The sequence below is a fragment of the Prunus mume genome, linkage group LG1, assembly GCF_029339155.1.
Source record: "Prunus mume cultivar Tortuosa linkage group LG1, ASM2933915v1, whole genome shotgun sequence".
In the NCBI taxonomy this organism is placed as follows: Eukaryota; Viridiplantae; Streptophyta; class Magnoliopsida; order Rosales; family Rosaceae; genus Prunus; species Prunus mume.
The window spans coordinates 4,339,708-4,363,735 of record NC_142698.1 but is presented as its reverse complement, the minus strand read 5'-3'; the positions used below and the strand labels follow the sequence as shown (position 1 = coordinate 4,363,735).

Here is a 24,028-nt window from a genome sequence, read left to right as displayed (position 1 = left end):
ATAGATGATCAATCAACAATCTAATAAAAACATAACTAGAACAGTAATAAAACTAAAATAACTATCAATCTTTTTTTTAACTCATGACAAAAAACAAAAACTACGACCATAACAAAACCTATGAGAACCAATTCAAAAACAATGATCAATTGAGTATAGCCAAAATTTTATTTTTTTAATTATTTATTTATTTTTATGTGAATGCTATCGTCGTGGAAGATTGTGAGTGTGGGCATAGTTTGAAATATCGATAATATCGACGAAATATCAAAGATATTTCAGTTTTTTCGAATAACGGATATTTCATAACATATCCATGTACATATCGTATAAATATCGACGATAATATCGGAAAATATCGATGTCTATAATTTCGCTCACACTTCAGCAATATTTTGTCAAAATATCGATGTAATATCGCTAAAATATCGAAAATCTAGTATATAAAAAAAGGGAAAAAAAAAGGGAAAAAAGGGAGGAAAAAAAAACACAAAGGGGATTTGAACCCCTCCCATTTTACTCTTCTAACACCTTAACCACCATATATCACTTATCTTTTAGTGATAATATACTAAAATATTTATATTTATATGGGTGTCATGTTAACAATTACATGCAAAACTATTTTGGGGATTTATCATTTGATGAATACTCTTCACAATACACTTACTCTTCACATAGAGACGATGAAGATAGTGAAAATTTTGAACCTCATAGTAACTCTATCAGTCTTAAGTCACCATGATCTTACTACGATGTATAAATAAAATATTGTAGTAAATCATTATATATAAATGATTATGGTGTGTTTAATCATTTTTCATTAATTACTACATATTTTCTACACTCACAAATGTTCTTTCATTGTATAATCAACTTAAATCGATTAAATCCATTATGTAATGCATTTCCTTCTAATTTTTTTTATTTAAAAAATAATAGATAATTGACTAAATAAACATTCCCCAAAGTTTCAATAAAAATTTTCAAGTTTTTCTTATAATTTTCGTGTTTTTTATTCAATTTTTATCGATATCGATAATATTCGATATTTCCATGTTTTTGGACTACATGAGTGTGGGTTCCACAAAATTAAAAGAAACAAACCAGACCACAAACAAATAAATAATAATAATATATATATATATATATATAATAAATAAATAAATAAAAACGTCTCTCTCTCTTTCTATCTCCTGACATGAAGACTTAGGAACTGTCAAGTCTCAACCACACCACACGTATCTAAACCTATCCTCAAACACAAACACTTCCTATTGTTTGTTAGTTATTACCATAAAAGTAAGTAAAATATAAAATGGATTAAAATAAGAAAGCAAACAAGGACAGCTTAAAAGAAAAGAGCCCTCCGTCAGTAAATTAGATAGAGCCATTTACTCTGCTTCCTCCAAGCTTCCCTGCCATGGCCATGAGCTTGGTGATGATTTCCAAGCAATATTAAGAGAACATATTGTGCCATTTAGTGAGATTAGCTTCATGGGCACCATGCTTGCCCAACCACCAATCCCAGCTTTCCACGCAATTCCACCAATGCTTAGAAATAGACCCACAAACATGGCGGTAGCTCCTCATAGTTTTCTCTCAGCCACACATCAATGGACTCAAAGCACGAGATTTGGACAGTGCCCATTTGGGTTTAGGACCACTTACACAGTTAGAGTTGCAGAGCAAAGTTCGAGCCTTATTGGGGACGAGACACCCACTGAGATTAAGACTGAGCTTTACCAAGCACTCGAAGGTATGTTCTTTTCAACTCCAGCCTCTAAGATTACCTTACTTTGAAGAATTTGGTGAAAATTTTGAAGTAAAAAATGAATTGGGTTGCCACTAATTTTTATCCTAGGAATCAATAGAGGGATTTTTGGGGTCCCATCTGCGAAGAAAGCTGAGATTGAGGCTCTGGTGAAGCAGCTGGAGTCTCAGAATCCTACTCCAGATCCTATTCTACATTTGGAAAAGGTATATTCTTTTTTCTTTTTTTGTTCAAGTTGCCTTGAGATTGGTAGTTATGATTTCTTTTTGAAAGTTTTCAATTCTTTCTATAATTGGAAGATGGGTGGATGCTGGAAACTTGTTTACAGCACAATTACAATTTTAGGCTCCAAAAGAACAAAGCTAGGATTGAGAGACTTCATCTCCTTGGGTGATTTCCTGCAGAATATTAATGTTGCTGAGGTACGGAGATTTTTGATCAAATTCCGATTCAAATGTTACATTTTACAATACTGTAAAATTTGTTGATACTTAAGAGTGTTCAACTTGGTTTACCATTTTAAGTATTCCAATATGTTTTCTTGAAATATATGGTGATTTGGTTTGTTGTGTTTTACAATTGGGCATTTGCTCGTGTGCCGAAACGGAGGGCCAAGCAGTTAATGTGATCAAGTTCGATGTGAGAGGATTGAATCTGTTTAATGGACGACTGACGATTGAGGCCTCCTTCAAGCAAGCATCCAAATCAGTTAAAGCCCATCTGCCCTTTTGCTCACCCTTTGTATTCCTTTCTTTGATCTGACTGGAATCATGTTCTTAAATTTTTTCTGCTTTCAAATTCTACAGAGAGTTGACATTAAATATGACAACTCAACAATCACTCCGGTTCAGGTAGTTTAAATTATGTGCGCCATTCACTGCACACACACCCGCACACCCCCACAAACTATTGCTTCATTTGCTTCATCATAATGAGGTGCTGTTATCGGCCATAATTTTGAGTTTATTTGTGTTTATGTTTGGAAACACATTAGTTGATGAACGTGTTTCGGAAAAATTACCGTCTTCTGCTCGGAATCTTCAATCCAGAGGGTTGGCTTGAGATTACGTATCCTAAATCACATTAGTTGATACCGCGTTATCAATTTTCTATTTCCTGCTCGAGGGTTGCCTTTTGGATGCAGACATATCATATTGCATGTTTTCCTGAATTCAGTTACTGCAGATATCTTGATGAAACCATGAGGATCGGAAGGGATGATAAAGGCAACATCTTCATATTAGAGAGGTCAAACGAAAATTCTCTTCAAGCGTCAAGCTAGATTCAGTTCGTCGTTATATCCTTACCAATTGAAAGATCATTTTTGAAGAGTACATTTCGTTGCTGCATTGTAGCACTTCTGATATTTTTTGTAATTGTAACTCATAAAGCTGTATATCTGCGGTCATCTTTTTTCCAGAGAAATAATGAAAGACGAAGATATGTGCTTTCATGATGAACGATTTCAGAAGCATAACTAATCAAAATAAGAAAGCAGTTAATTGTAATGTTGGCTGCGAACAGTCCGTTTGCCCCTACTTTTCTTCCAAGCAGACCTTTAAAAATGCCTCTTCTTACTTATGGGGAAAACCCAAACTTTCACTGCCCTGCCCTGTAACAGTAAATTTGTACTTTTATTTGGATACAATGGGGGCAAAGATGCCCAAAGACAATTCCTCTCCCAAGTTAGAGATAAGGCCAGCGGCACCAATAGTGTTAAAAGTCAGGCTCAGCTTCAAGAGCTCCCCAGAGCAGCTTCAACAACCAGTTCTTGAGTATACTCATCTTTGGATTGGAGGCACTCTTGACCAAATTCGCTTACACACTTCTGAGGCGAACGAGGTAGTTTAAAGTCGAAAACAAAGGCGATTTTCAAATTTCCACTTCGAGATTCACTATTAAGCTTGAATAAAATAGCATGAACCCCAAGGCACTCCATGCTGCCTCTTACTTCCACCTTTGCGGCGCTAGTTTTTTTGTTTTTTTTTTCCTTTCGCAGTTATGAACAAAGTTGAGCAGTGTTTAATTCAAACATGGTCTCATGTCGAAATATATTAGGGTAATAAAGCTTATTTTATAACCAAAACAGATCATCAATTAACAAAATATCATCAACAAACCGAATTGCCAATGCAGAGCCTCAAATTATGTAACAAGGTCCGCCAAACAAATCTTAAATCTCCAGCAATCTCTCTCTCACTGTCAAATAAAGGACTGGCACATTGACTTGACTGTAAAAGTGCCAGACGAGAAGCACTGAGACCCCAATAATATAATTCTCCTAAAAGCCGTAGGATTAAGAAGGAACACAAACAAATTAAGATGGTAAGATCAGCTTCCTCTCATATCCTCCTCCTACACATCTGTTTCATTTTCCTTTCGTTCTCGTCACCATGCTGTACCTACAGCGGTGACCTTGACGCGCTTTTGAAGCTGAAGAACGCCATGAACACAGGACACAAAACTTCAGGGGTGCTGGAGGACTGGAAGCCCTCTGCCCACTACTGCTCTTTCTCTGGAGTCTCATGTGACCAGCAAAAAAGCCGAGTGGTCTCTCTTAACGTCTCCAACGTGCCTTTGCTTGGCTCCGTCCCAGCCGAGATTGGGCTTCTAAACAATCTCGTCAACCTCACCATCGCTAGCAACAACCTAACCGGGAGGCTTCCCGCAGCCATGGCCAACCTGACGTCTCTAAAGCACTTGAACATCTCCAACAACATCTTCATAGGCCGGTTCCCGGGAGAAATCTTCCTTGGGATGCCGGAGCTTGAGGTTTTTGATGCCTACAACAATAACTTTACCGGCCAACTGCCACCCGAGCTGGCCAGCTGTAAAAGGCTAAAACATCTTCAAATGGGAGGAAATTACTTCATGGGAGAGATTCCTGAGAATTATTCTAATATTCAGAGCCTGGAGTATCTAGGACTCAACGGTAATTGTCTCACCGGAAAGCTACCGGCCAGCTTGGCTCGGTTAAAGAACCTCAAGGAGCTGTACGTTGGGTACTATAACAGTTTTGACGGCGGCATTCCACCGGAGTTGGGATCGCTGACGTGGCTGCAAGTGCTGGACTTGGCCAGCTGCAACCTGAGCGGCAGCATTCCCAGGAGCCTCGGCCTTTTGAAACATTTGCGCTCTCTGTTTCTGCAATTTAACCTCCTTAACGGTTTTATACCACCTGAACTTTCAGGCATGGCCAGCCTCGTGCTCTTGGATCTCTCGATCAACAAACTCACAGGAGAAATACCAAAAAGTTTCTCAGAGCTGAAGACCATTAGCGTTCTCAACCTGCACAGGAACAATCTTTACGGTTCCATACCTGACTTTATCGGCCATCTTCCTCAACTGGAGGTGCTTAACCTATGGGAGAACAACTTTACATTTGAGCTACCTGAGAGCCTTGGCCGGAACGGCAGGCTTGTGGATTTGGACGTCACCAGAAACCACCTGACAGGGTTGATTCCTCAGGATCTTTGCAGAGGAGGGAGGCTGAAAACATTGATTTTGATGGACAATTACTTCTTCGGGCCAATTCCGGAGGAACTAGGCCAGTGCAAGTCCCTTGTCAAAATCCGAATGATGAAAAACGCAATCAATGGGACTGTTCCTGTTGGGATCTTCAACTTGCCTAATGTGGTCATGATTGAGCTAAATCAAAACTACTTGTCTGGTCAACTTCCAACACAAATGCATGCGGACTCACTGGCAATCCTCACGCTTTCTGAGAACCAGATTTCCGGGGTAATCCCACGGGCAATTGGAAATCTTAACAACTTACAAACTCTCTCCCTGGCGATGAACAAGTTTTATGGGAAAATACCGAAGGAAATCTTTTATTTGAAATGGTTATCGAAGATCAACATCAGCATCAACAACCTGGATGGTGAAATTCCAGCTTCAATTTCTAATTGTTCGTCTCTAACGTTCCTTGATTTTAGTCGAAACAATTTGGTTGGTGAAATCCCAAGAGGGACAACAAAGCTAGAAACAATTCAACTTGTCAATTTCTCTAGAAACCAACTCACGGGACAAATACCTGATGAAATCCCCTACATCACAAGCCTCACAACTTTGGATCTCTCTTACAACAACTTCACTGGAACAATCCCACAATCCAGTCAGTTTCTGGCCATCTTGTCGTTTGAAGGAAATCCCTATCTCTGTCGCAATGTCTCATGCCCGTCCTTGATTAACCAGAGAGCTCGAGACCACAATGCGTTTGGTTCTCCTTCGAAGCTAGCTCTTATCATCATTGGACCGCTTCTGGTTCTCCTACTTATCATCCTTCTGATATTCCTACTTGTCAAGGTTTATAGAATCACAGAGATGAGAAAGATCCAAAAATCTAAGGGTTGGAGGCTCAAAGTGTTCCAGCAGCTCCATCTCAACGTTGAGGACTTGCTCCAGTGCTTAAAGCTTGAGAACATTATAGGCAAAGGGAGTGCTGGGGTTGTCTACCGCGGGACCATGCCAAGCGGCCTTGAAGTGGCAATCAAACAGCTTGTTGGCTCAAGTAGAGGAGGACAGAGGGATCATGGATTTTCAGCGGAAATTAAAACACTAGGACAAATCAAGCACCGAAACATTGTAAGGCTTCTGGGATACATGTCAAACAATGAATCAAACTTGTTATTGTACGAGTACATGCCGAATGGTAGCTTGGGGAAACTATTGCATGGGCCAAATGCCGCGGAATTGCAGTGGGAGAGGAGGTATAAAATCGCTATGGAGGCCGCTAAGGGACTGTGCTATCTCCACCATGACTGCTCGCCTCTGATTATACACAGGGATGTCAAGTCCCATAACATCTTGTTGGACTCCAACTTGGAGGCTCATGTTGCCGATTTTGGGCTCGCTAAGTACTTTCAAGGACCTACAGATTGCATGTCTTCCATTGCTGGTTCCTTTGGCTACATCGCCCCAGGTGCGTAACCTAACTCATCATCAACTAATTTCAACTCAACATCAACTAATTTCAACTCAACTTATTAATTGGATTGAATTTCAATCAGTTTTCTTGTTAGTATCTACATTTTTTCTTTCTTATGTGATGGTGCACCCAGAGTACGGTTATACGCTGAAAGTGGATGAGAAAATTGACGTGTACAGTTTCGGTGTGGTGCTGCTGGAGCTAATAACTGGGAGGAAACCGGTGATGAACTTGGAAGATGAGGACATGAACATAGTAAGTTGGGTGAGGAAGACCACGTCAAAAATCCCTTATAAGCCATCTCCTGCATCACCAGCAGTACTATTGGCACTGGTAGATCCCAAGCTCAGCGGGTACCCATTGCAAGGTGTCCTGCACTTGTTCAACATAGCAATGATGTGTGTCGAGAACGACAGCTGCGCAAGACCTACAATGAGGGCAGTCGTTAACATGCTCACCAATCCTCCACCGTCTTCTCCGACCGAAGTCTACCTTTAGATATGTTGGTGGACCAACACAAAAGTGATCCTGTTTATGTTAGTGCTTTGGTATGACAATGTTGCTTTTTAAATTTTACTAAACCTTGTTGGTGCAACTTAAGATTCAGTGCAAAATGGGCTTCATGAGTTGCTGTGAAAGTGATCGAAATCTATACTTGACTTGCTATTCAAATTTCCAAAGCACAAGAAATATGCACAATAATAATTTTTTTTTCTTGAGTTGTTAATAGAATTAGGCAAGACACCGATATGTAAAGGACAATATTAATATTGAACGACCCTGCATTTATCTTCTATTAGAGAAATGAAAAGACGTCTTTGTCGTCGTCGTCATACTTTCTTTTCACATAGTTCTTTGTTTTGTGCAATTAATTTTCTCGTACAAGATAGAGAGAGTGTTATTCTACTTGGATTCAATTTTATTAACTTAAAAACAGATTTTAAACACTCTATACACCCTCATTATTGAAAAAAAAAGGTGAGATTTTACAAAAATAATTTCTTCCCTCGTCTCTCTCTCTCTCTCTCTCTCTCTCTTCTTTTCTTTTGTTAATTTCAATTTGGGAACTAAGGTTTTTGATTTATTGATTTTAATTTCAATTTTTTTAGATCTTAAAAATAGTTTCGAGTTCAATAACAAACAAGTTTTTAGGTCCTAAAATCAATATTTAAAAGCTCATAGTTTTTTAATTTATTTTTTAAGTAGAATACCAAATGAACCCTAATTTTGTTGTCGCGGTATTTTGAAATGGCTTATTACTCGACTATAATGCTAGGCACACCAAACTTTTTTTCAACTGTATATTATCATAATGTGACTCTTGCACATAATGTGAGAGTCATGAGACAATTAGACTATGTAGGGTCCATTCAATGAGAGCGGATTAGGACAAGAGTTGGTGTGTGCACGCATCACTCATCGAACGCATTTAAGTATATTCCACAAAAAGTATGCTGGAATTCCAACCATTGTCCCTTTCCCTTATCTTCCTCGGTCTCGTATTTGAATCACTTGATGGTCATGATACACGAGCATCCCCCGATGTGGGCAACTTTTGGTAGATGAATTGAATTCTTAAAAGTTGTTTGAATGGTGTATTAGAAAAGATAATAATATACTGCTAGTGCCCAAATAGTTTAGCTAATTAAAAGCAGAATCACTTGTGATTAGCGATTGGTTTCCTTTTCTTGCTTTTACCTAACCCCTTGTCTGTTTCTTAATAGTTTCAGGTTTTATAAAGAGATCCACCTGTCCAACAATAACGCAAACTTGTCTGATTATGAGGATAAAACTTGATTATAATACTTTGGAAAAAGAAATGAAAAAAGATGGTTAGAAAATCAATACTTTTCCTACTTTTCTTTCTCACTCACTCATAAACAGCAATCGGTTTTTTTTTTGTTTTGTTTTTTTTTTTTCCAAAGTTCATTCAAACCCCAAAAAAAAGAAAGGAAAACAGAGAATACAAGAGCCGAAGAGGCCATGAACAAAGTACAACAAGCACATGAAAGATTAAGCTAAAACCAATACAGTCTAGCACAATAAATCTTCCCCATCACAAAATCAAACAAAGTAAAAAAACAAAAAAAAACAAAACAACCATCGTCGCTAGGGGAATAGGGACTGCACCAAAATGTCCACAAAAGAGGAGAGACACTTACTCCACACAAATCAACACCACTGCACATAGAGACCCACTGATCATCCGTCAAGGACAAAAATTTCTCAAAACACATAAATATATCAACACACCCACAATAATCCAAGAGTCACCTCCTCCATCGCATCCGAATCCGCCAATGAACCCAAGTAAAAACAACAACCAATCACAACAACACCATGGTATATACCTGAAGATCAACACCAAGAGAGTGGAAAGTAGTGGTGCAAGCACCAGAGCTAGAACCGTAGCAAGAGCTCGAAGCACATTCCTAGGTAGACGCGAAAAACGCGTATAGAAGTAGTTGATATAATCCACAGGAGAAGCCATATCCAGAATGAGGAGAAGGCAAGAAGAGGAGGGAATGTGGAAGAGGAAGTAGATCTGGTTGTATGGGGTGCTTGGCAAAGAAAGGGGGACACAAAATCATTTTGAGACATCAAATCTCAAAGTAGAGCTGTTTCCCTCTTTTCGGTCGAGTAGGCCGATTGAAGGAGTTTTTGGTCCTTCTTCTTTTGAGTGCGGAGCGTGCCACCACCAAGCCCCGAATTTGGGCTTGAATAGAATGTGAGTAGATGGATATGTTGCTTCTGATATCTAACTTTAATCAAACGATTGTTCGACCGAGCAAGGAACCTCCTCACGGCCTAGGTTCTTTCACTACCTTGGAGTCAAGGCTTTATGTGAGCAACCAAATTATGTGGAGTGGGTGGAGATGAAGATTGAAAATAAAATGTAATGAAATGAAGACGTGTGTAAAGTAAAAGGTGAAAAGTAGATCTGGTTGTATCGTCGCTAGGGTGGAGATGAAAGATGTACATGTGCGAAAAGTAAAGTGCGTAAAATAAATAATTTAAAGACGAGTGCGTAAAGTAAAGTGCGTAAAATAAAGAATGTAAAGACGAGTGTGTAATGTAAATTGCGTAAATTAAATAATTGAAATTTGAGTGCTTAAAGTAAAGTGCGAAAAGTAAACTAGATTACGAAGAACAGTAAAGATTAAGCGAAGACATGAATTGAAAGAACTGCAATTAAAATAGAATTGAAACACAAGTACAAGAATGTAAAGGCATAATTGAAATCTACGGAAACTAGATCGGAAAAAATAAGAACTAGGCTATGGCTACATTATGCTACTCCTAGGATAGAAATTGAAGAAAATGTAAAATGACAAGTTGTGTGTTGTGTCGGGGGTCCTTTCTCTCTTCCATAAGCTTGGTATTTATAGGGACTTTGGTGCGTCTCAATTTATTTAGTCGTCAATTGGCCTTCAAATCAATCATAATTGCTCCAGAATATCTTCAATCCCTTGTCTCATGTGTGTGATTTAATGTGAATAATAATATTTGATTTGATTTTCCTTCCATCTTGAGCTCTCCCACAATAACTTCAATTGACCATCAAGCTGGCATAATTCCTTCCATATTTGAATTGTAACCTATGAGAAAATCCTCCTACGGATTATCTCTCTCCTTATTTAAGCTTTGGCTGATTTTATGTATTTGGCCGCTTTTAGTTTTTCGACCGTATCTACATTTTCGGCCACTTGTAGTCTTTAGACCGTATCTACATTTTCGGCCGTTTTTAGTCTTCCGACCACTTTTATGCTCTCGGCCATATTGATGTGTTCGGCCAGATTGGTGTATTCCACCATATATAGATATTCTGCTACATTTATGATTTTGGGCTTCTATCCGACCTTATTGATTAGGCCCACCGAAATATAGCTTGGGCTCACTATTAGTTTAATTGTTGAATCTTGGGTCTGACCTGATCAAATTTCAACCAGACCCAAACAAGAGCCTAAGGCTTAAGTAGTCACCACACCACATGAGGGAGAAGCAAACAACCTCACCAAGAGAACCACAGGCACAACCAAAATAGGCTCAAATTGAAGGTATAAGACCAGACCCGCCAAAAGAAACCAAGGCAAGGGAGATACAGAGGTAGCAGCACGAAAGAGAAGGATAGGGGAGGAGGGATAGACCTCACCCCCAAATGGGGCAGTGCGGCGTTGGGAAGAGAAGGGTATTCAGTTTGGTTATGTGTGCATTGCATGTTTGGAATGCTAGTCAAAGAGAAAAAGGATATATCTCCGACATGCCCGACACTAAACAAGTGAAGAGACATAGTAAAAATATGGAGAGCAAATCCACGAGTAGTCTACTAATTTAGGATGGTAAGGCCATCTTCGGTCATAGGGCTAAATGTAGTCCTGGACTACAATTTAGCCTTCCAAAATATATTTTTCAAAGCATAATGTAGGGCCAAATTTTTTCATCTCCAGCCATGCATGGCTATATTTTAGGGCCTTCCATATTTTATTATTTTGAGAAAAACTATAGTACAATACTCATACATTCCACTACTATGTATTGTTTAAATTAATTAAATTACTATTTAGAGACAATACCCCAGATATGACACATGTACGTTGATAAGCATTTAACAAAATTTTTTATAAGAGTGGAAAATATTTGACAAAAAAAGAAGAGTGGAAAGTTGTGAATAAGTTTATAATGTGATAAAATTTGTAAGAAATGTGGAATGAAATGAGTATGAAATTTTTTGAAGAAATTTGGAAGGATTTATAGACATATTTTAGGTTGTTCTAAACAAAAGAAAATGCCCGACCCCAAATTTATCCCATGTTTAATTAATTTAAGTGGAATTGAGAAATTAGGGATAGGGGTATTTTAGTCATTTTCTTACCCGGAAGGAATTTGGGAATTCGGTTGTATTTAGAGCACGGTGAGATGAGTCCGTAGACACGAGTGGGCTCGAATCGGAAAGAGAGACATGGTCAAATGAAGCTAGCATAATCGTAAATATTTGGAAAATGGATTTTGGTTGGAATTGCCCGTCACTCTCTCTCTCCCGTCTCTCCCTCTCCTCTGGATTTGCACGGTGGCGCCACGTTTTGACCGGCCGTGCTCTCGTCCGCCACCATGAAGCCCGGTTTCGCCGGCTTCATTCTCCGTCGTCCGGCCACCGATTCCGCAAGTGAGGTATGGTTTCTCACCTATTTTCCGAGCTCTAGCTGTTGGGTAGGAATTGATCAATTTGTAGCGTAGACAACCCGATTTTTTTTTTTCGAGGAGATTCCGCCACCTTTTTTGGGGTATGTCCAAGAACAAAAGTGACTCCAAATTAGGTGTATTACCAGGAGCACTATAGTGAGGGCAATTTTGTCCCCGTGATCCTCTCGATGTGCGTAGGTGTGCTCGGATTTCATTTGGATGTTAGATTCGACGGATATCGCATATCGCGTATTTTCCGGGTTCGCTAGGTTTGGACCGTTGGATGGTCCTGAAGTTATAATATGTTGATCTAGGTATTACCAGGATCGTGTAGGATTGACGGATCATAAATGGAGTCCCGGATACAAAATGCCAACCCTATGGTTAGGGTTTTAGTGACCGTCGATCGTGCGATCGTGAGCGATCCGACCGTCCGATCTGGACCAAACTTGCAGGACATGTGTCCTAGAAGAACCATCTTTTTTGTGGACTATATTAACACAACGAATCGTATGAGGAGATGTGATTGTGTGATGTGAGAATGTCCGCTGCGTTTGTGATCAGCACCCAACGTGATATTGTGATTGTGTTTGATGAGTTGTGATGGATAAATCCTAGAATATATGTATTTTGTGTGGTGGTAATTGTTTATTTGATATTAGGAGCATCCTGAAGTTACTAGGTACAGATTAGACCTCACTTAGGTGGTCTTATTGAGATTGGTTCGGACCCTTGTTGTTGGTCCCTGAAACTTGGTTGAATTGAGACTCGTCCTGTGGACTGAGCAAGTGAAGGTGTGCATAAATAGATTTGAATTTGGTATATGCATGTTGATGCATTAAGTTATTTTAAAAACTCTATTTTTGGAATCATTTGAAGGCCGGAGGCCATTTATAATTGCATGAGATTATATTGTGCATTATAAAATGTGTTTTATGTGGGAATTTTGAAATGTTCAATTTGAGACTACAAATTTCAAGAAAATCTCGTGTTAGTTCTCTAACGAGGACATAGATTCAAGGAGTGAACGTGGGTGTGATGTCGGGTCTTGGGAAATTCGGACGGATCAACGATGATTTTTGAACAAATTGATGCACTTTCCAAATTTGTTTATTTATTTATTTATTTATTTATAAGCGAATTTTAATAAATTAAAAATGTTAAAAGGAAAAAAAAAAGTAATGGCTAGCTGAGGTCAATTTGCCTTTAATAGCAGCCCTTGGATTTATCTGTGCATTTGCACGGACTGATCCCGTGATCACGCCCACCCGTGATTCTTCCTCTTGTTGGGCAGCACATGCGCTGAGTTGAATTTAATCAATTTTCTTGTGAACAAGTGTGTACTTTTTTTTTTTTTTTTTTTTTTGTGATGGTGCAAATAGAGTACGGTTATATGCTGAAAGTGGATGAGAAAATCGACGTGTACAGTTTTGGTGTGGTGTTGCTGGAGCTAATAACTGGGAGGAATCCAGTGATGAACTTGGAAGAAGAGGACGTGAACATAGTAAATTAAGTGAGGAAGACCACCACAGAAATCCCTTATAAGCCATCTGCTGCATCATCTGCAGTACTATTGGCACTGGTAGATCCCAAGCTCAGCGGGTACCCATTGGCAGGTGCCCTACACTTTGTTCAACATAGCAATGATGTGCGTCAAGAACTATAGCTGCGCAAGACCTACGATGAGGGCAGTTGTTAACATGCTCACCAATCCTCCACCGTCTTCTCTGACCATAGCCAACCTCTAGATATCTTTTGGGATTTGGACTAATACTTTCAGTAAATAATAGACCAACACAAAAGTGATCCTGTACATTTTAGCTCTATGGTACGATATTGTTGCTTTTTAAGTTGTACTAAAACTTGTTGGTTCAACTTAAGATCGAGTCAAAATGCGATTCATGATGAGTTGCTGTGAAAGTGATCGAGCTACTGATTGAACATGTCAGAATCTATATATACTTGATCGTTTCTGTTACAATTTCCAAAGCACAAGAAATATGCACATAATATATTAATTCTTTTTTCTTAGAATGAGTTGTTGATAGAATTAGGCAAGACACCGATATGTAAAGGACAATATAGAACAACCCGAGATTTATCTTCTAGTAGAGAAAAGAAAAAGACGTCTTTACCTTGGTAGTTCCATTACAGTTCTTTTTTGGTGAAACTGGTTTTCTTAAAAAGATTGACGGGTGTTGTTCCGACGGATGCGTAATTTTGATGTTGCATCATGGTCTATTACTCGACTGTAATACTAGACACCAAATTTTGCACACGATGTAAAACTCATGAAATAATTAGGGTTGATTCAGCGTAAGCGAGTTAGAGCAAGAGTTGGTGTGTGTACGTACTTCTCACTCATTGAATGCCTTTAGATATATTCCCCAAAAAGTATACTGGAATTCCAAAAGCATTGTCCCTTATCTTCTCGTGTTTGAATCATCTCCATGTTCATGATACACGAGCATTCCTCGACGTGACCAATTTTTAGTGGATGACCTAAATTCTTAAAAGTTTTTTGAATGTGCGTTAGAAGATTATACTATACTTCTAGTGCCAAACAGGTTTGCTAATCAAAAAACAGAATTAGTGCGTTATATCTGCTTTCTTGCTTTTTACCAAATCCCTTGGCTGATTGCTTCCCTACCAACTATTGGTTTCGTGGTGCAGCCAATCTCCTGCCATGCTTTTCTTAGTAGTTTCTGGTTTTACAAAGACAACCACTTGTCCAACAATAATGCAATCAGTTTGGTTACACGTGCATTGCATATTGGAACTTGGAATAGTCCAAGAGGAAAAGCAGATATCTCCGGCGTGGCCGACGTAACAAGTGAAGACAAAGTAAATATATGAAAAGCAGCTTAAATTGGAAAATATAAATACATACTTGTTTGAGAGTGATTTTAGATAGGTCAATAATCACTTCTTATAGAGATGACTTATTCTAATAAAATCGCTTAAAATGATTATATGAAAAAGCGTATCCATAAGTGATTATACCCCTCCCAGAATTAGAATGGTAAGGGCAGTGACAAAGCTAGAGTCTAAATTTTGAGGGGGCCAATAGTTAAAAAATAAATGAAATAACATACGGATTTCAAGTTTTATATAAGAACTTCAATAGAGCCATGAGATTTTTTTGGGGGTGAGAGGGGAGTGCACAGCGACCCTTGTCCTGTGTGTGACTCCGTCCCTCGGTAAAGGACTTAGTGACCTAGAAATTCGACTAAATGGTTAGTTCGGTTATGAGATTCCGAGGATTCAAAGTGAATTTTTGAAGTAGGACTCTAGAGTTCTTTGACCCTCCATGATTGTACATAAATGGCAGAGGCACTAACTAGTGCTTTTGGGCCCCTATTTATAAGAAAAGTATTACGTACATTAATATATTTTACATAATTTTTTTAAAAAAAAAGTTATTTAAACAAGACAAAATGTTAAAAGGGTCCATTCCCTCTAAAATTGGACAAACCAATCTAGTTATTATCCGATAGTGACATGAAATAACTCTTATGTCACTGTCGGACAGTGACCCAAAAGTCTTACAATGTCACTATCTAGGGTAGGCAATGGGTCATGTTGTGTGGGATTCGTGTTGTGTCATGATTATGTACGTGTCAAGAATGCTCAACCCAAACACAACTTGTTTAATAAACATGTCGTGTACAAGTTAACTCGCTAATTTTCCGTGAGGGTTTCGGGTCATGTCAGGTTGACCCGCCAAGTGGTAGCAAATAAAAAAACATAATTTTTGATAATTTAATCAAGTAATTGCATTTTCTATGTATGAAGATTGAGATAGAGAAATTAAAAAAAATGAAGAAAATGAAGAAGAAACAAAGAAATGAGTTGGTGGGGTTACATAATTATTTTAGCAAGTTAGCCGGTTCACTCAGAACCCATCCGTTTATTAATGGGTCAATGGTAGGTTAACCTGAAAACGACCCAAAAATTTAACCATGTGGGTCGTGTCAGAAATTGTCACCCTCCAACTGTAACATAAGAGTTATTTCATGTCACTATGACTGGACCGATTTGTCCAATTTTTGAAGGGCTACACCATTTTGTCTTGGTGCCCCCCTATTTTTCCGGTAAAACCCCTATATTTTATGATGTGCCTTAATCATTCCAGACTAATTCTCCAAAAATTTAGTAAACATATTATTATAATTATAATTATTTTTTTTAACGCAAATCCTTAAAAATGTAAAAGTCCTTTGCACCCAATCTGTCTTTTTAAGATTCTGACAGAACACTTCCTACTTGCTCTTAGAACCAGGTTTGTAACTTTTGTTTATTCTCATATTCTCTTAATCTCCAAATAATATATTATCAAGTTTTAATTGATTTAACTCATTGAATTAAGATTTGTTAATTTTTCTCTTGTTTTCTTTTGTTTTCTCTCCAGTTATGGTTTGTTTGGATTTTTGAAATTGACTTATGGTCGGTTTGATTAATAGATTGCTTTGAAATGATTGGCTAGTTTGTTTTGGTTTATATGTTTCAGAAGATGTTCATATAAGTTTGGGACATGAGCTCTAATAATGAGTTTACAAAAGTGAAAGGGTTTACTTATATTCCACAAAATATGGTTGAGACCAAAAAAAAAAAAAAAAAAAAAAAGATTTGTCCTTTGGTATACTTGCTTTTGACTAGCCCGAATTCTACCAGTTGCAACTTCAAGTGTAGAGTGAGTATTTTTTACTATGAATATTGTGAAGAATCGAATGGATGATTTATGGATGAACAAATTGCATATATTGAGAAAGAAATTTTCAGTAGACTCATAAAATTCTATTTCACTACTGTTGTACATTGATATAAATACCATTCTATATAATTATAATAGAGAGAGTATGAGATATTGAGAAGGAGAGTTAGAGCTAGTTGAGAATAGTACGAGAAATCAAGGCATCTAGGGCTAAAGATCAAGAAATGTGCTAATTTTGGAGGACGAATCCAAGAGAAGAAAGTTGAACTAGAAACGTAAAACGCGCTAGGCTTTTGTGGGTGTAATTTTTGCAGCCTAAGCCCCTATCATGTAACAAAATGTAATTTCCTTTCATATTTGGTTCAATATTATTTATATATTTTTAAAAGTTGTATATAATGGACAATTACATCATGCCATGTGCACTGGCAGTCCAAGGAATTTTTTAGAGGAGGTGCAATTTTAGCCATGATTTATATATATAAATAAATAAATAAAAAGAAACAAGCACGCTGTGCAACAACCGTGCCGGATCCAGAAATTTTCATTCCGGATGTCAATATATAAAAGGTTTTAAAAAAAAATTCTATACAAAATAGACCCATCAAAATGAAAACGATAATATTCTAATTCATAGTTAATTGATAAAACCATACAAAATACTCATGTTCATTATCAAAGAGAACTGCATCAACTTCAAAAATTAGACACACACTGCAATAAACCAGAAATATCTCTAAGAATGTGATAATAACCCAAAAAATTAGTGGAATCCTCTTCGCCTCCCAAGGCATCTCGTCCTATTCAACGTAAGAGCTGGCATATATTAGCGCAATCCTACTCATTTTAGGGCTTTTACATCATTTTTTAGGTCCGTCATTATTTTGATTTTGGGCTTTATCTGCATTTTTTTTTGGGTTCTAGCTCTCAAACTTCGGACCCTTATGAGTACTATCTTAAGAGGAGCTTATTCAAGTGAATATTTCTTCAATACGTAAGAGTTAGGTTATTCTTGTAAAACTCTTTATGGATTGAACATCTAAGGTTTTTTTTTCCCTAAATTGACCTTAGGTCCCTTCATGCATTCATATCATACATGAAAAATTGTTTCATGTAAAAATATTAGCTAAGTATAAATTGGAATAATCATTTTCTCAAGATAATTTTGATTGCTTTTATTCCTTACACATCAAATAAGAAAACTTGATTTTATGGGATTTTAGTATAAAGTATATATTGATTTATTGAACCATCATTTCTAGCCTAATTGTATTTTGCATTAAAACCGATTTTTCATATTTTGATTTAGTGGGAATTCAATTTCCTAGTATTTTTATTTGAATCCAAATGAAGGGTACGTACTTCTTTACATTGTAAATTTAAGTAAATAGAGTAACATTAAAATAAATAAAAGTAAAAGAACAACGACATTTACTTAAATGTTGAAAATGAAAATAAGGTAGCAACGCAACGCAGCACATCAGCAAACTAACTTCATTTAGGCTTTTCGTCAAACATCTAGAGTGCACCTCCCAGTCTGAGCCGAGATGCAATATGCAACACCTATATATTTAGTATATCACGACTCATCCAAAATACAGAAAATCTCGTATACACAGACAGTGGGTAAAATAATTAACATGATTTTGTGTGACAAAACAAGAGCAATAACCATTATTTTAGCAACATATTTTCAATCCGTAACGTAGGAGGTTGGAAGAAAAGAAATTTCATACAGTTTCCCACTCAAAATCTATTCCAAACACTTTCGTGCTTATCAGCTACACCATGTACCCGAACTTCAAAAGATTATGTTTAAGCAGCAGGTTTAGGTTTTTCAGACTCCTGCTGTTGTTTCCACTGCTCTGGTGTCAGAGCTTTCTTTATCGAGAGAGCATGAATCTGCTTCATCTCCTCTTCCAGAGCAGCGTTTACCACCCGATGCCTCTCCAGCAACCTCTTCCCTTCAAACTTCTCCGATACTACCTCAATGGTAAAGCTAGCACCACATCTGAAACCACATAAATTCAATTGAACAAATAAAAAGTAACTTATCCTGCAGAAAGTTCATAACTTATCCTGCAGAAAGTTCATAAATTCAAGCTGAACTGCAACAAGTTACTTACCCTCCAGATGTATCAATTACTTCCTGAAATATAAAAGTTCAAAAATAATTAGTACAGAAATAATGGCATAGGAGCAAACATATTGCATGGAATATGAATATGATAATTGGTTGCAAATGAAATATCATCAACAATGCAAAATCAAAGTCTTTCCACGTAATATTTTAAAAGGATATGGAAGCGATTGTAAGAAAGATGGCCATATAAATGGCCACCATCTGTTTCTATAGCACTCAATGCAGCATGTTCTCTGCGGTCACTTCCCTTTATTTCACTTTTAAGACTGACCTGCAAACTCAACTCCAGTCGCCATGCATAACAACTTAACTGATCAGAGCATCCAATCAATTTGCAAACTCAGTTGATTCTCATACAGACTACTAATAAAGGGAAGCATCAGTTTTTGTTTTCCTCAACAACTGCAGAAATCTCCTAGGTGCCAACAACATAATCGAGTGTCTACATATGCCTGATGGATGATCCTAATCTTCCTTTAATCAAACTTTAAACTTATAGTGGCTGCTGTTAGACAGATTCTCAAATGTCATGGTTCAACTAATACAAGGCAAACTAAGATGCAGACTCAGAGTTAGCCATAAATTGGCGTCTCTCTCAGCAGAAGTAAAGTGCAATTAAACATTTGAAGACCGTCCCTCGTACTAGCACCATGATTTCCAATATAACCACTCAGAGCATAGTGATCTCAAAGTCCTCAACAACCCTTTCTTACTTTACTACTTTTCACAGCATATCCACATGTCCGGCCCTACCAAGGACACATCCAAAACAAGTCCAACTAAGTTACTTTTCAACAACCGATCTAGAAAAATATCAGCTGCAACGGGCTTCTATTGATCAAAATCTTATCACATACCAGCCAAAGTAAACAATATACGCATAATATTACACTAACCAAATCCTCAGGCAGGTTTCAATAGAGCACAAAGAAATGTCCAGGGTCGACACTCTTTATTGCTTGTTTTAGGTTAGGTAATTATTATTGGTATCCTTTGCCTCATTTTACTGCCTCCCCCAAAATTAAAATTAAAAAAGATGTTTTCCTTATCAACAGAATCACTGAACATGTAGTTTAGCTTACTTATGATAAATTGATAATGAGCTCCTTCACAAAACTAGGGCAAAGGACTAAAACCAAACCACACCACAGAAAATAAAGAAATTACTAAACCACCTCTATGTTTGTATTACCCTAGATTACCAGAACAATCCATTACCAAGACAAATCAAAGAACAGTTGAAGAATCTGAGGTAAACCCAGTAAGTGGAAAAGTGCTAATTGAAACTTAACCTAATTAAAAAGTCATCCAAAGGAAAAAGGAGGCGTATATTTATTTATTTTCAATAAAAGAAAAAATTTATATGAAACATAAGAACAAGGAAAGATTAAAAGACAATAGAGCTTACGAGATGTGCAGGGTTCAACTTTGAGGTCAGTGAAGACTCAACTTGCTCCTTTGTCACTCCCATCTCTCTCTGATTCTTGCTCTCTTTTCTTTCGAAGTTTGGTCACAAACTCTCTCTGTTTCCAGTTGCAAGCGGAAAAACGAGAGTCGCTTAAATTCGAGATTCTACTTCGGTGGACTGTATTCAAGGCCCAGTGGAAAGGCCTATTCGGCTAATAAAAGCAATTGCTATTATTTTTCTTTTTTCCTTTTTCTTTTGCTTAAACAAGTTTTATTTATTTATTATTATTATTATTTATTTATAATTAATTTTTTTTATAGGACTGTTTCTATTGAGATAGTGATAATATACCAAACTCACACACACTACACAGATGCTAAGACTCAAACTTAGAGCTGTGCATGAGGGAGCAATTAATCCAAATTAGGCGTGGGCACAGGTGAGTTTGGAACAGTAGATGGGTTTTCCGTTAACCGTACCAAATCTTTCGGTAGAGCAATTTTTTTTTCCTTTAATCAACCATTAAGCATTTTAACAGTTTGGTTGGTTAATCGAAAATTCAGTTAAGATTAGTTCGGTATACCGATAGTACCAATTAACAAAACACCTATTAATCTTGTAATAAAAATAAAATTGATAACCATTTTACATAAGTTCATTAATAAATACTCCAAAGTATCCAAATAAAAGATAAAATACCAATAATCCAATTTATCTAAGTAAGAAATTAAATATATTAGTTTTAAAGTTACAAGCCAACATAAAACAGATTCCAACAAATTAATCAAAATTTGATGCAAGCTTAAAATTATATCACAATAAAAAAAAAAGTATAACAAGGAGAACAATAAGAGAAAGAATAATAAAAGGAAAAGCCACGTGTTGGCTTCTTGGCTGGCTGGAGAGAGAAGAACATGGAATCTTCTTGTTCTTTTAAGTTTATGACCTTTCTTTTTGCTGGGCTTGGGCAACTTAGGGAGAGTTTTCACGGAAAGGCTATAATGAAGGCTTAAAGTAAAAAGGTTATTTGAGGAGATCAAATCTCACCATCAACAAATGTAAAGAAATCATGGGACTTAAATATTTTAAATGTTTTGACGGTCGGATCGGTCTCCTCAAATAACCTCCTCACTTTAACTCCTCATTGTAAAAGCTCCCGAGTTTTCAAAATTTAGGGTGACAGGACTGGGCCGTGCCTGCCCCCACAGCCCACATTGCATTTCAAAAAGCCACTAATATGTTGACACATGTATATTTTGTATTTAAATAATAAATTATTTTTCTTGCTCGGTTCGATATGGGTTTTCACAGGTTTGGGATATTGTTAATCACTCTTGAACCAAAGGTTTCAGTTCGGATCGGATTGGGAGAATTAAAAATTAAAAAATAAATATTTAGCTAAATCAAACTAAATTATCAATACAGTACAGTCGATACGCGAAGTTTTTGGTTAAAATGCCCACCTCAATTCTAAACCACTACATTAATGAATTCTTAACTTTGTTTAAGTAAGTTTAGATCTATAGACTTGTGGACTATCCTTAACATGAAATCTCTTTAAAGCCACAATTTCAAGATTTGGATTGCTTAAAATACCTATAATAAAATTAAATAATTAAATAATTCTTATTTTTAAAAATCACCGAATACGATTACAAATAAATAAATCACAGTATTTCACCATAAAATTGGACGACCTCTTACCATGCACGGAGGGATACACCTTACTCGTTAGTATCCCTTTACAAATAGGGAACTTTTAGGCTTTTATAAAAAATTAACTTGGTACTTTGAAGCATTTGGTATTTTGAAATTGGAGATGGAAATAAATTCACGAATTATGATACTTGTTGTCGCCAATGGCGAAGTCAGGATTTTATGTGTATGGGGGCCTCTTACAAATTATAAAGAATCAAAAGTTCGAACTCACAATACATACGAAAAATAGTATATATATCACATATGTCAAGAATTATATTGCTTATTGGTTGCAATCATAATTGTCCTCGACAAAGAAATAAACAAATACATTTTAAGCAATAAAAATTGTAAGAAATAGACAAAGAGCAGCGATTTAGCAAATATCTTTAAAGCTTTTTTCCCCGTTAAACCCAATAGAAAGAAAAAAATCAAAATTTCACAAACTAAAAAAAACCTTAGGTCCCTTCATGCATTCATATCATATTATCATACATGCAAAAATGTTTTATGTAAAAATATTGACTAAGTATGAAAAATGGTTTTTCAAAATAATCATTTTCTCAAGATAATTTTTGGCGGCTTTTATTCCTTACACATCAAATAAGAAAACTTGATTTTATGAGATTTTAATATAAAGTATATATTGACTTAATGAGCTATCATTTTTAGCCTAAATCGTATTTTGCACTAAAACCGATTTTTCATATTTTGATTTGGTGGGAATTTGATTTTTAGTATTTTTATTTGAATCCAAATAGGGGGTACTTCCTTATTTACATTGTAAACTTAAGTAAATTGAGTAATATAAAAATAAATTAACGACATAACTACAGTTGTTGCTTCGATTGCGTATGCTAGTAACGGCACACATCGTCAGAATCGCATGACTACAAACAAAACAAGAATTATTAGTGGAACAGCCGCATTCTACACAGCACCTTTTTCTTGCTTACAAAAAATACTTGTACTTATACTCTTCACATACCTTGGTGTTACTTGAGTTTGAGCTATATATATAGAGAAATTTTCCTATGCGGATATCTGAACTATATTATCAAGTGAACGTACTGTATTTTTTACTATCCCTCCTTGCTTTCTTCAGTGTTTTACAATGGTGTCTGCATGATAATAATGTGTGGACATCCAGATAAGAGAATAACTGAAGCTCCCTACATATACATTTTTTATTTAAGGACTTTTTCTATTGAGATGAACGATAACATACTAAACTTACACAAACTACATGTATGCTAGGACTCAAACTCAGAACCTTTCCTGAGAGAGCGATTGCTCCGAACCACTACACTAGTGAATCCTGTTGACGTGAGTCTCCTAATTAATTAAGGAGATTTATTTCCTTGATTAATTAAGGGATTTACTTTCTTATTTTATATAGTTGACAAATCATTGTAAAATTAGGAGATATTATCCTAATTGATTACTGTATCTATTTCCTTGTAAAGCACTTATGTAAACTCATATATATACTTCCTTATAGAGAAGAATATAACTTGACCTAAAGCATTCAAACCATGTTCATATTTTAGCATGGTATCAGAGCAATCAATCCTAGGTTGTCTCTAAACCTTCATATCCAATTTCTCATATTCAAATCCAAAACCCTAAATCAAATTCCTCATATTTAAATTCCTCAAAACCAAATCTCTCAAATCTAAAGTCCTCAAATCCTCTTATAAAAATCCCTAAACACCTCAAATCTTATATACATACCTCTCAAATCAAATTCTTACATCAAATTCATACATAATATTCCTCAAAATCACGTTCCTCCAATCAAATTCCTCACATTTTCATATCACATCTTACTTCCGCTGCGATGTCAGGACCCCCTACGATTCTATCTCTTAGTGCAGACTCACAGAAGCATGTGGTCAATCCTGCCAACCCAGCTATCCGGACTTGCGCTTCTATTGCCGCAACCAAAGGTTCTGCTTTTCATACGTCCTCTCACAAATTCACATGGATTATTGACTCGGGCTCTACGAATCACATGACATTTGATCCTGGCCAACTTATTGGTCGCAAATCATCCACTTCATCGGTGGTGTCTAATGCTAATGGTACCCCTCCCTTGTGGTTGGGGAGGACTCTCTATCTCTCTCTACTTCCCTACATCAGGATTCTGTATTGCTTGTTCCATCCTTGGACCATAACTT

The 24,028-nt window shown here is 36.7% G+C and overlaps 3 protein-coding genes across 4 annotated transcripts; 2 read left to right on the top strand and 1 right to left on the bottom strand.

The window, feature by feature from the left end:
* The first annotated feature begins 1,319 nt into the window (after nt 1-1,319).
* LOC103332059 (Plastid-lipid associated protein PAP / fibrillin family protein) lies at nt 1,320-3,234 on the top strand. 2 transcript variants are annotated; one of them, XM_008234753.3, is made up of 7 exons: nt 1,323-1,759; nt 1,865-1,980; nt 2,074-2,196; nt 2,384-2,482; nt 2,581-2,625; nt 2,769-2,842; nt 2,960-3,234. In XM_008234753.3, the coding sequence occupies exons 1-7, from the start codon at nt 1,498-1,500 to the stop codon at nt 3,054-3,056; spliced, it is 816 nt and encodes a 271-aa protein (XP_008232975.2). In that variant the 5' UTR covers nt 1,323-1,497; the 3' UTR covers nt 3,057-3,234. The 2 variants fall into 2 exon arrangements, with proteins under 2 accessions (XP_088898166.1, XP_008232975.2); XM_089042040.1 differs by lacking the exon at nt 2,769-2,842 and having other exon boundaries at nt 1,320-1,759; nt 2,951-3,234.
* Nucleotides 3,235-4,055: 821 nt separating this feature from the next.
* On the top strand, nt 4,056-7,548 carry LOC103332169 (uncharacterized). Its single transcript, XM_008234878.2, has 2 exons — nt 4,056-6,698; nt 6,838-7,548. The coding sequence occupies exons 1-2, from the start codon at nt 4,097-4,099 to the stop codon at nt 7,200-7,202; spliced, it is 2,967 nt and encodes a 988-aa protein (XP_008233100.2). The 5' UTR covers nt 4,056-4,096; the 3' UTR covers nt 7,203-7,548.
* A 10,531-nt stretch (nt 7,549-18,079) lies between these two features.
* Nucleotides 18,080-20,342, bottom strand: LOC103332069 (BolA-like family protein). Its single transcript, XM_008234764.2, has 3 exons — nt 20,151-20,342; nt 18,726-18,748; nt 18,080-18,610 (listed from the first exon to the last, which is right to left on the bottom strand). The coding sequence occupies exons 1-3, from the start codon at nt 20,211-20,213 to the stop codon at nt 18,415-18,417; spliced, it is 282 nt and encodes a 93-aa protein (XP_008232986.1). The 5' UTR covers nt 20,214-20,342; the 3' UTR covers nt 18,080-18,414.
* Between the last annotated feature and the right edge of the window lie 3,686 nt (nt 20,343-24,028).

Coding starts and splice junctions, on each gene's coding strand:
- LOC103332059 (XM_008234753.3), top strand. CDS start 1,498: ATGGGCACCATGCTTGCCCAACCACCAATCCCAGCTTTCCACGCAATT. Junction 1,981..2,073: donor CTATTCTACATTTGGAAAAG/GTATATTCTTTT, acceptor TATAATTGGAAG/ATGGGTGGATGCTGGAAACT. Junction 2,197..2,383: donor AGAATATTAATGTTGCTGAG/GTACGGAGATTT, acceptor GCCGAAACGGAG/GGCCAAGCAGTTAATGTGAT.
- LOC103332169 (XM_008234878.2), top strand. CDS start 4,097: ATGGTAAGATCAGCTTCCTCTCATATCCTCCTCCTACACATCTGTTTC. Junction 6,699..6,837: donor CTTTGGCTACATCGCCCCAG/GTGCGTAACCTA, acceptor TGGTGCACCCAG/AGTACGGTTATACGCTGAAA.
- LOC103332069 (XM_008234764.2), bottom strand. CDS start 20,213: ATGGGAGTGACAAAGGAGCAAGTTGAGTCTTCACTGACCTCAAAGTTG. Junction 18,749..20,150: donor AGTTGAACCCTGCACATCTC/GTAAGCTCTATT, acceptor TTTATATTTCAG/GAAGTAATTGATACATCTGG. Junction 18,611..18,725: donor GTAATTGATACATCTGGAGG/GTAAGTAACTTG, acceptor ATGTGGTTTCAG/ATGTGGTGCTAGCTTTACCA.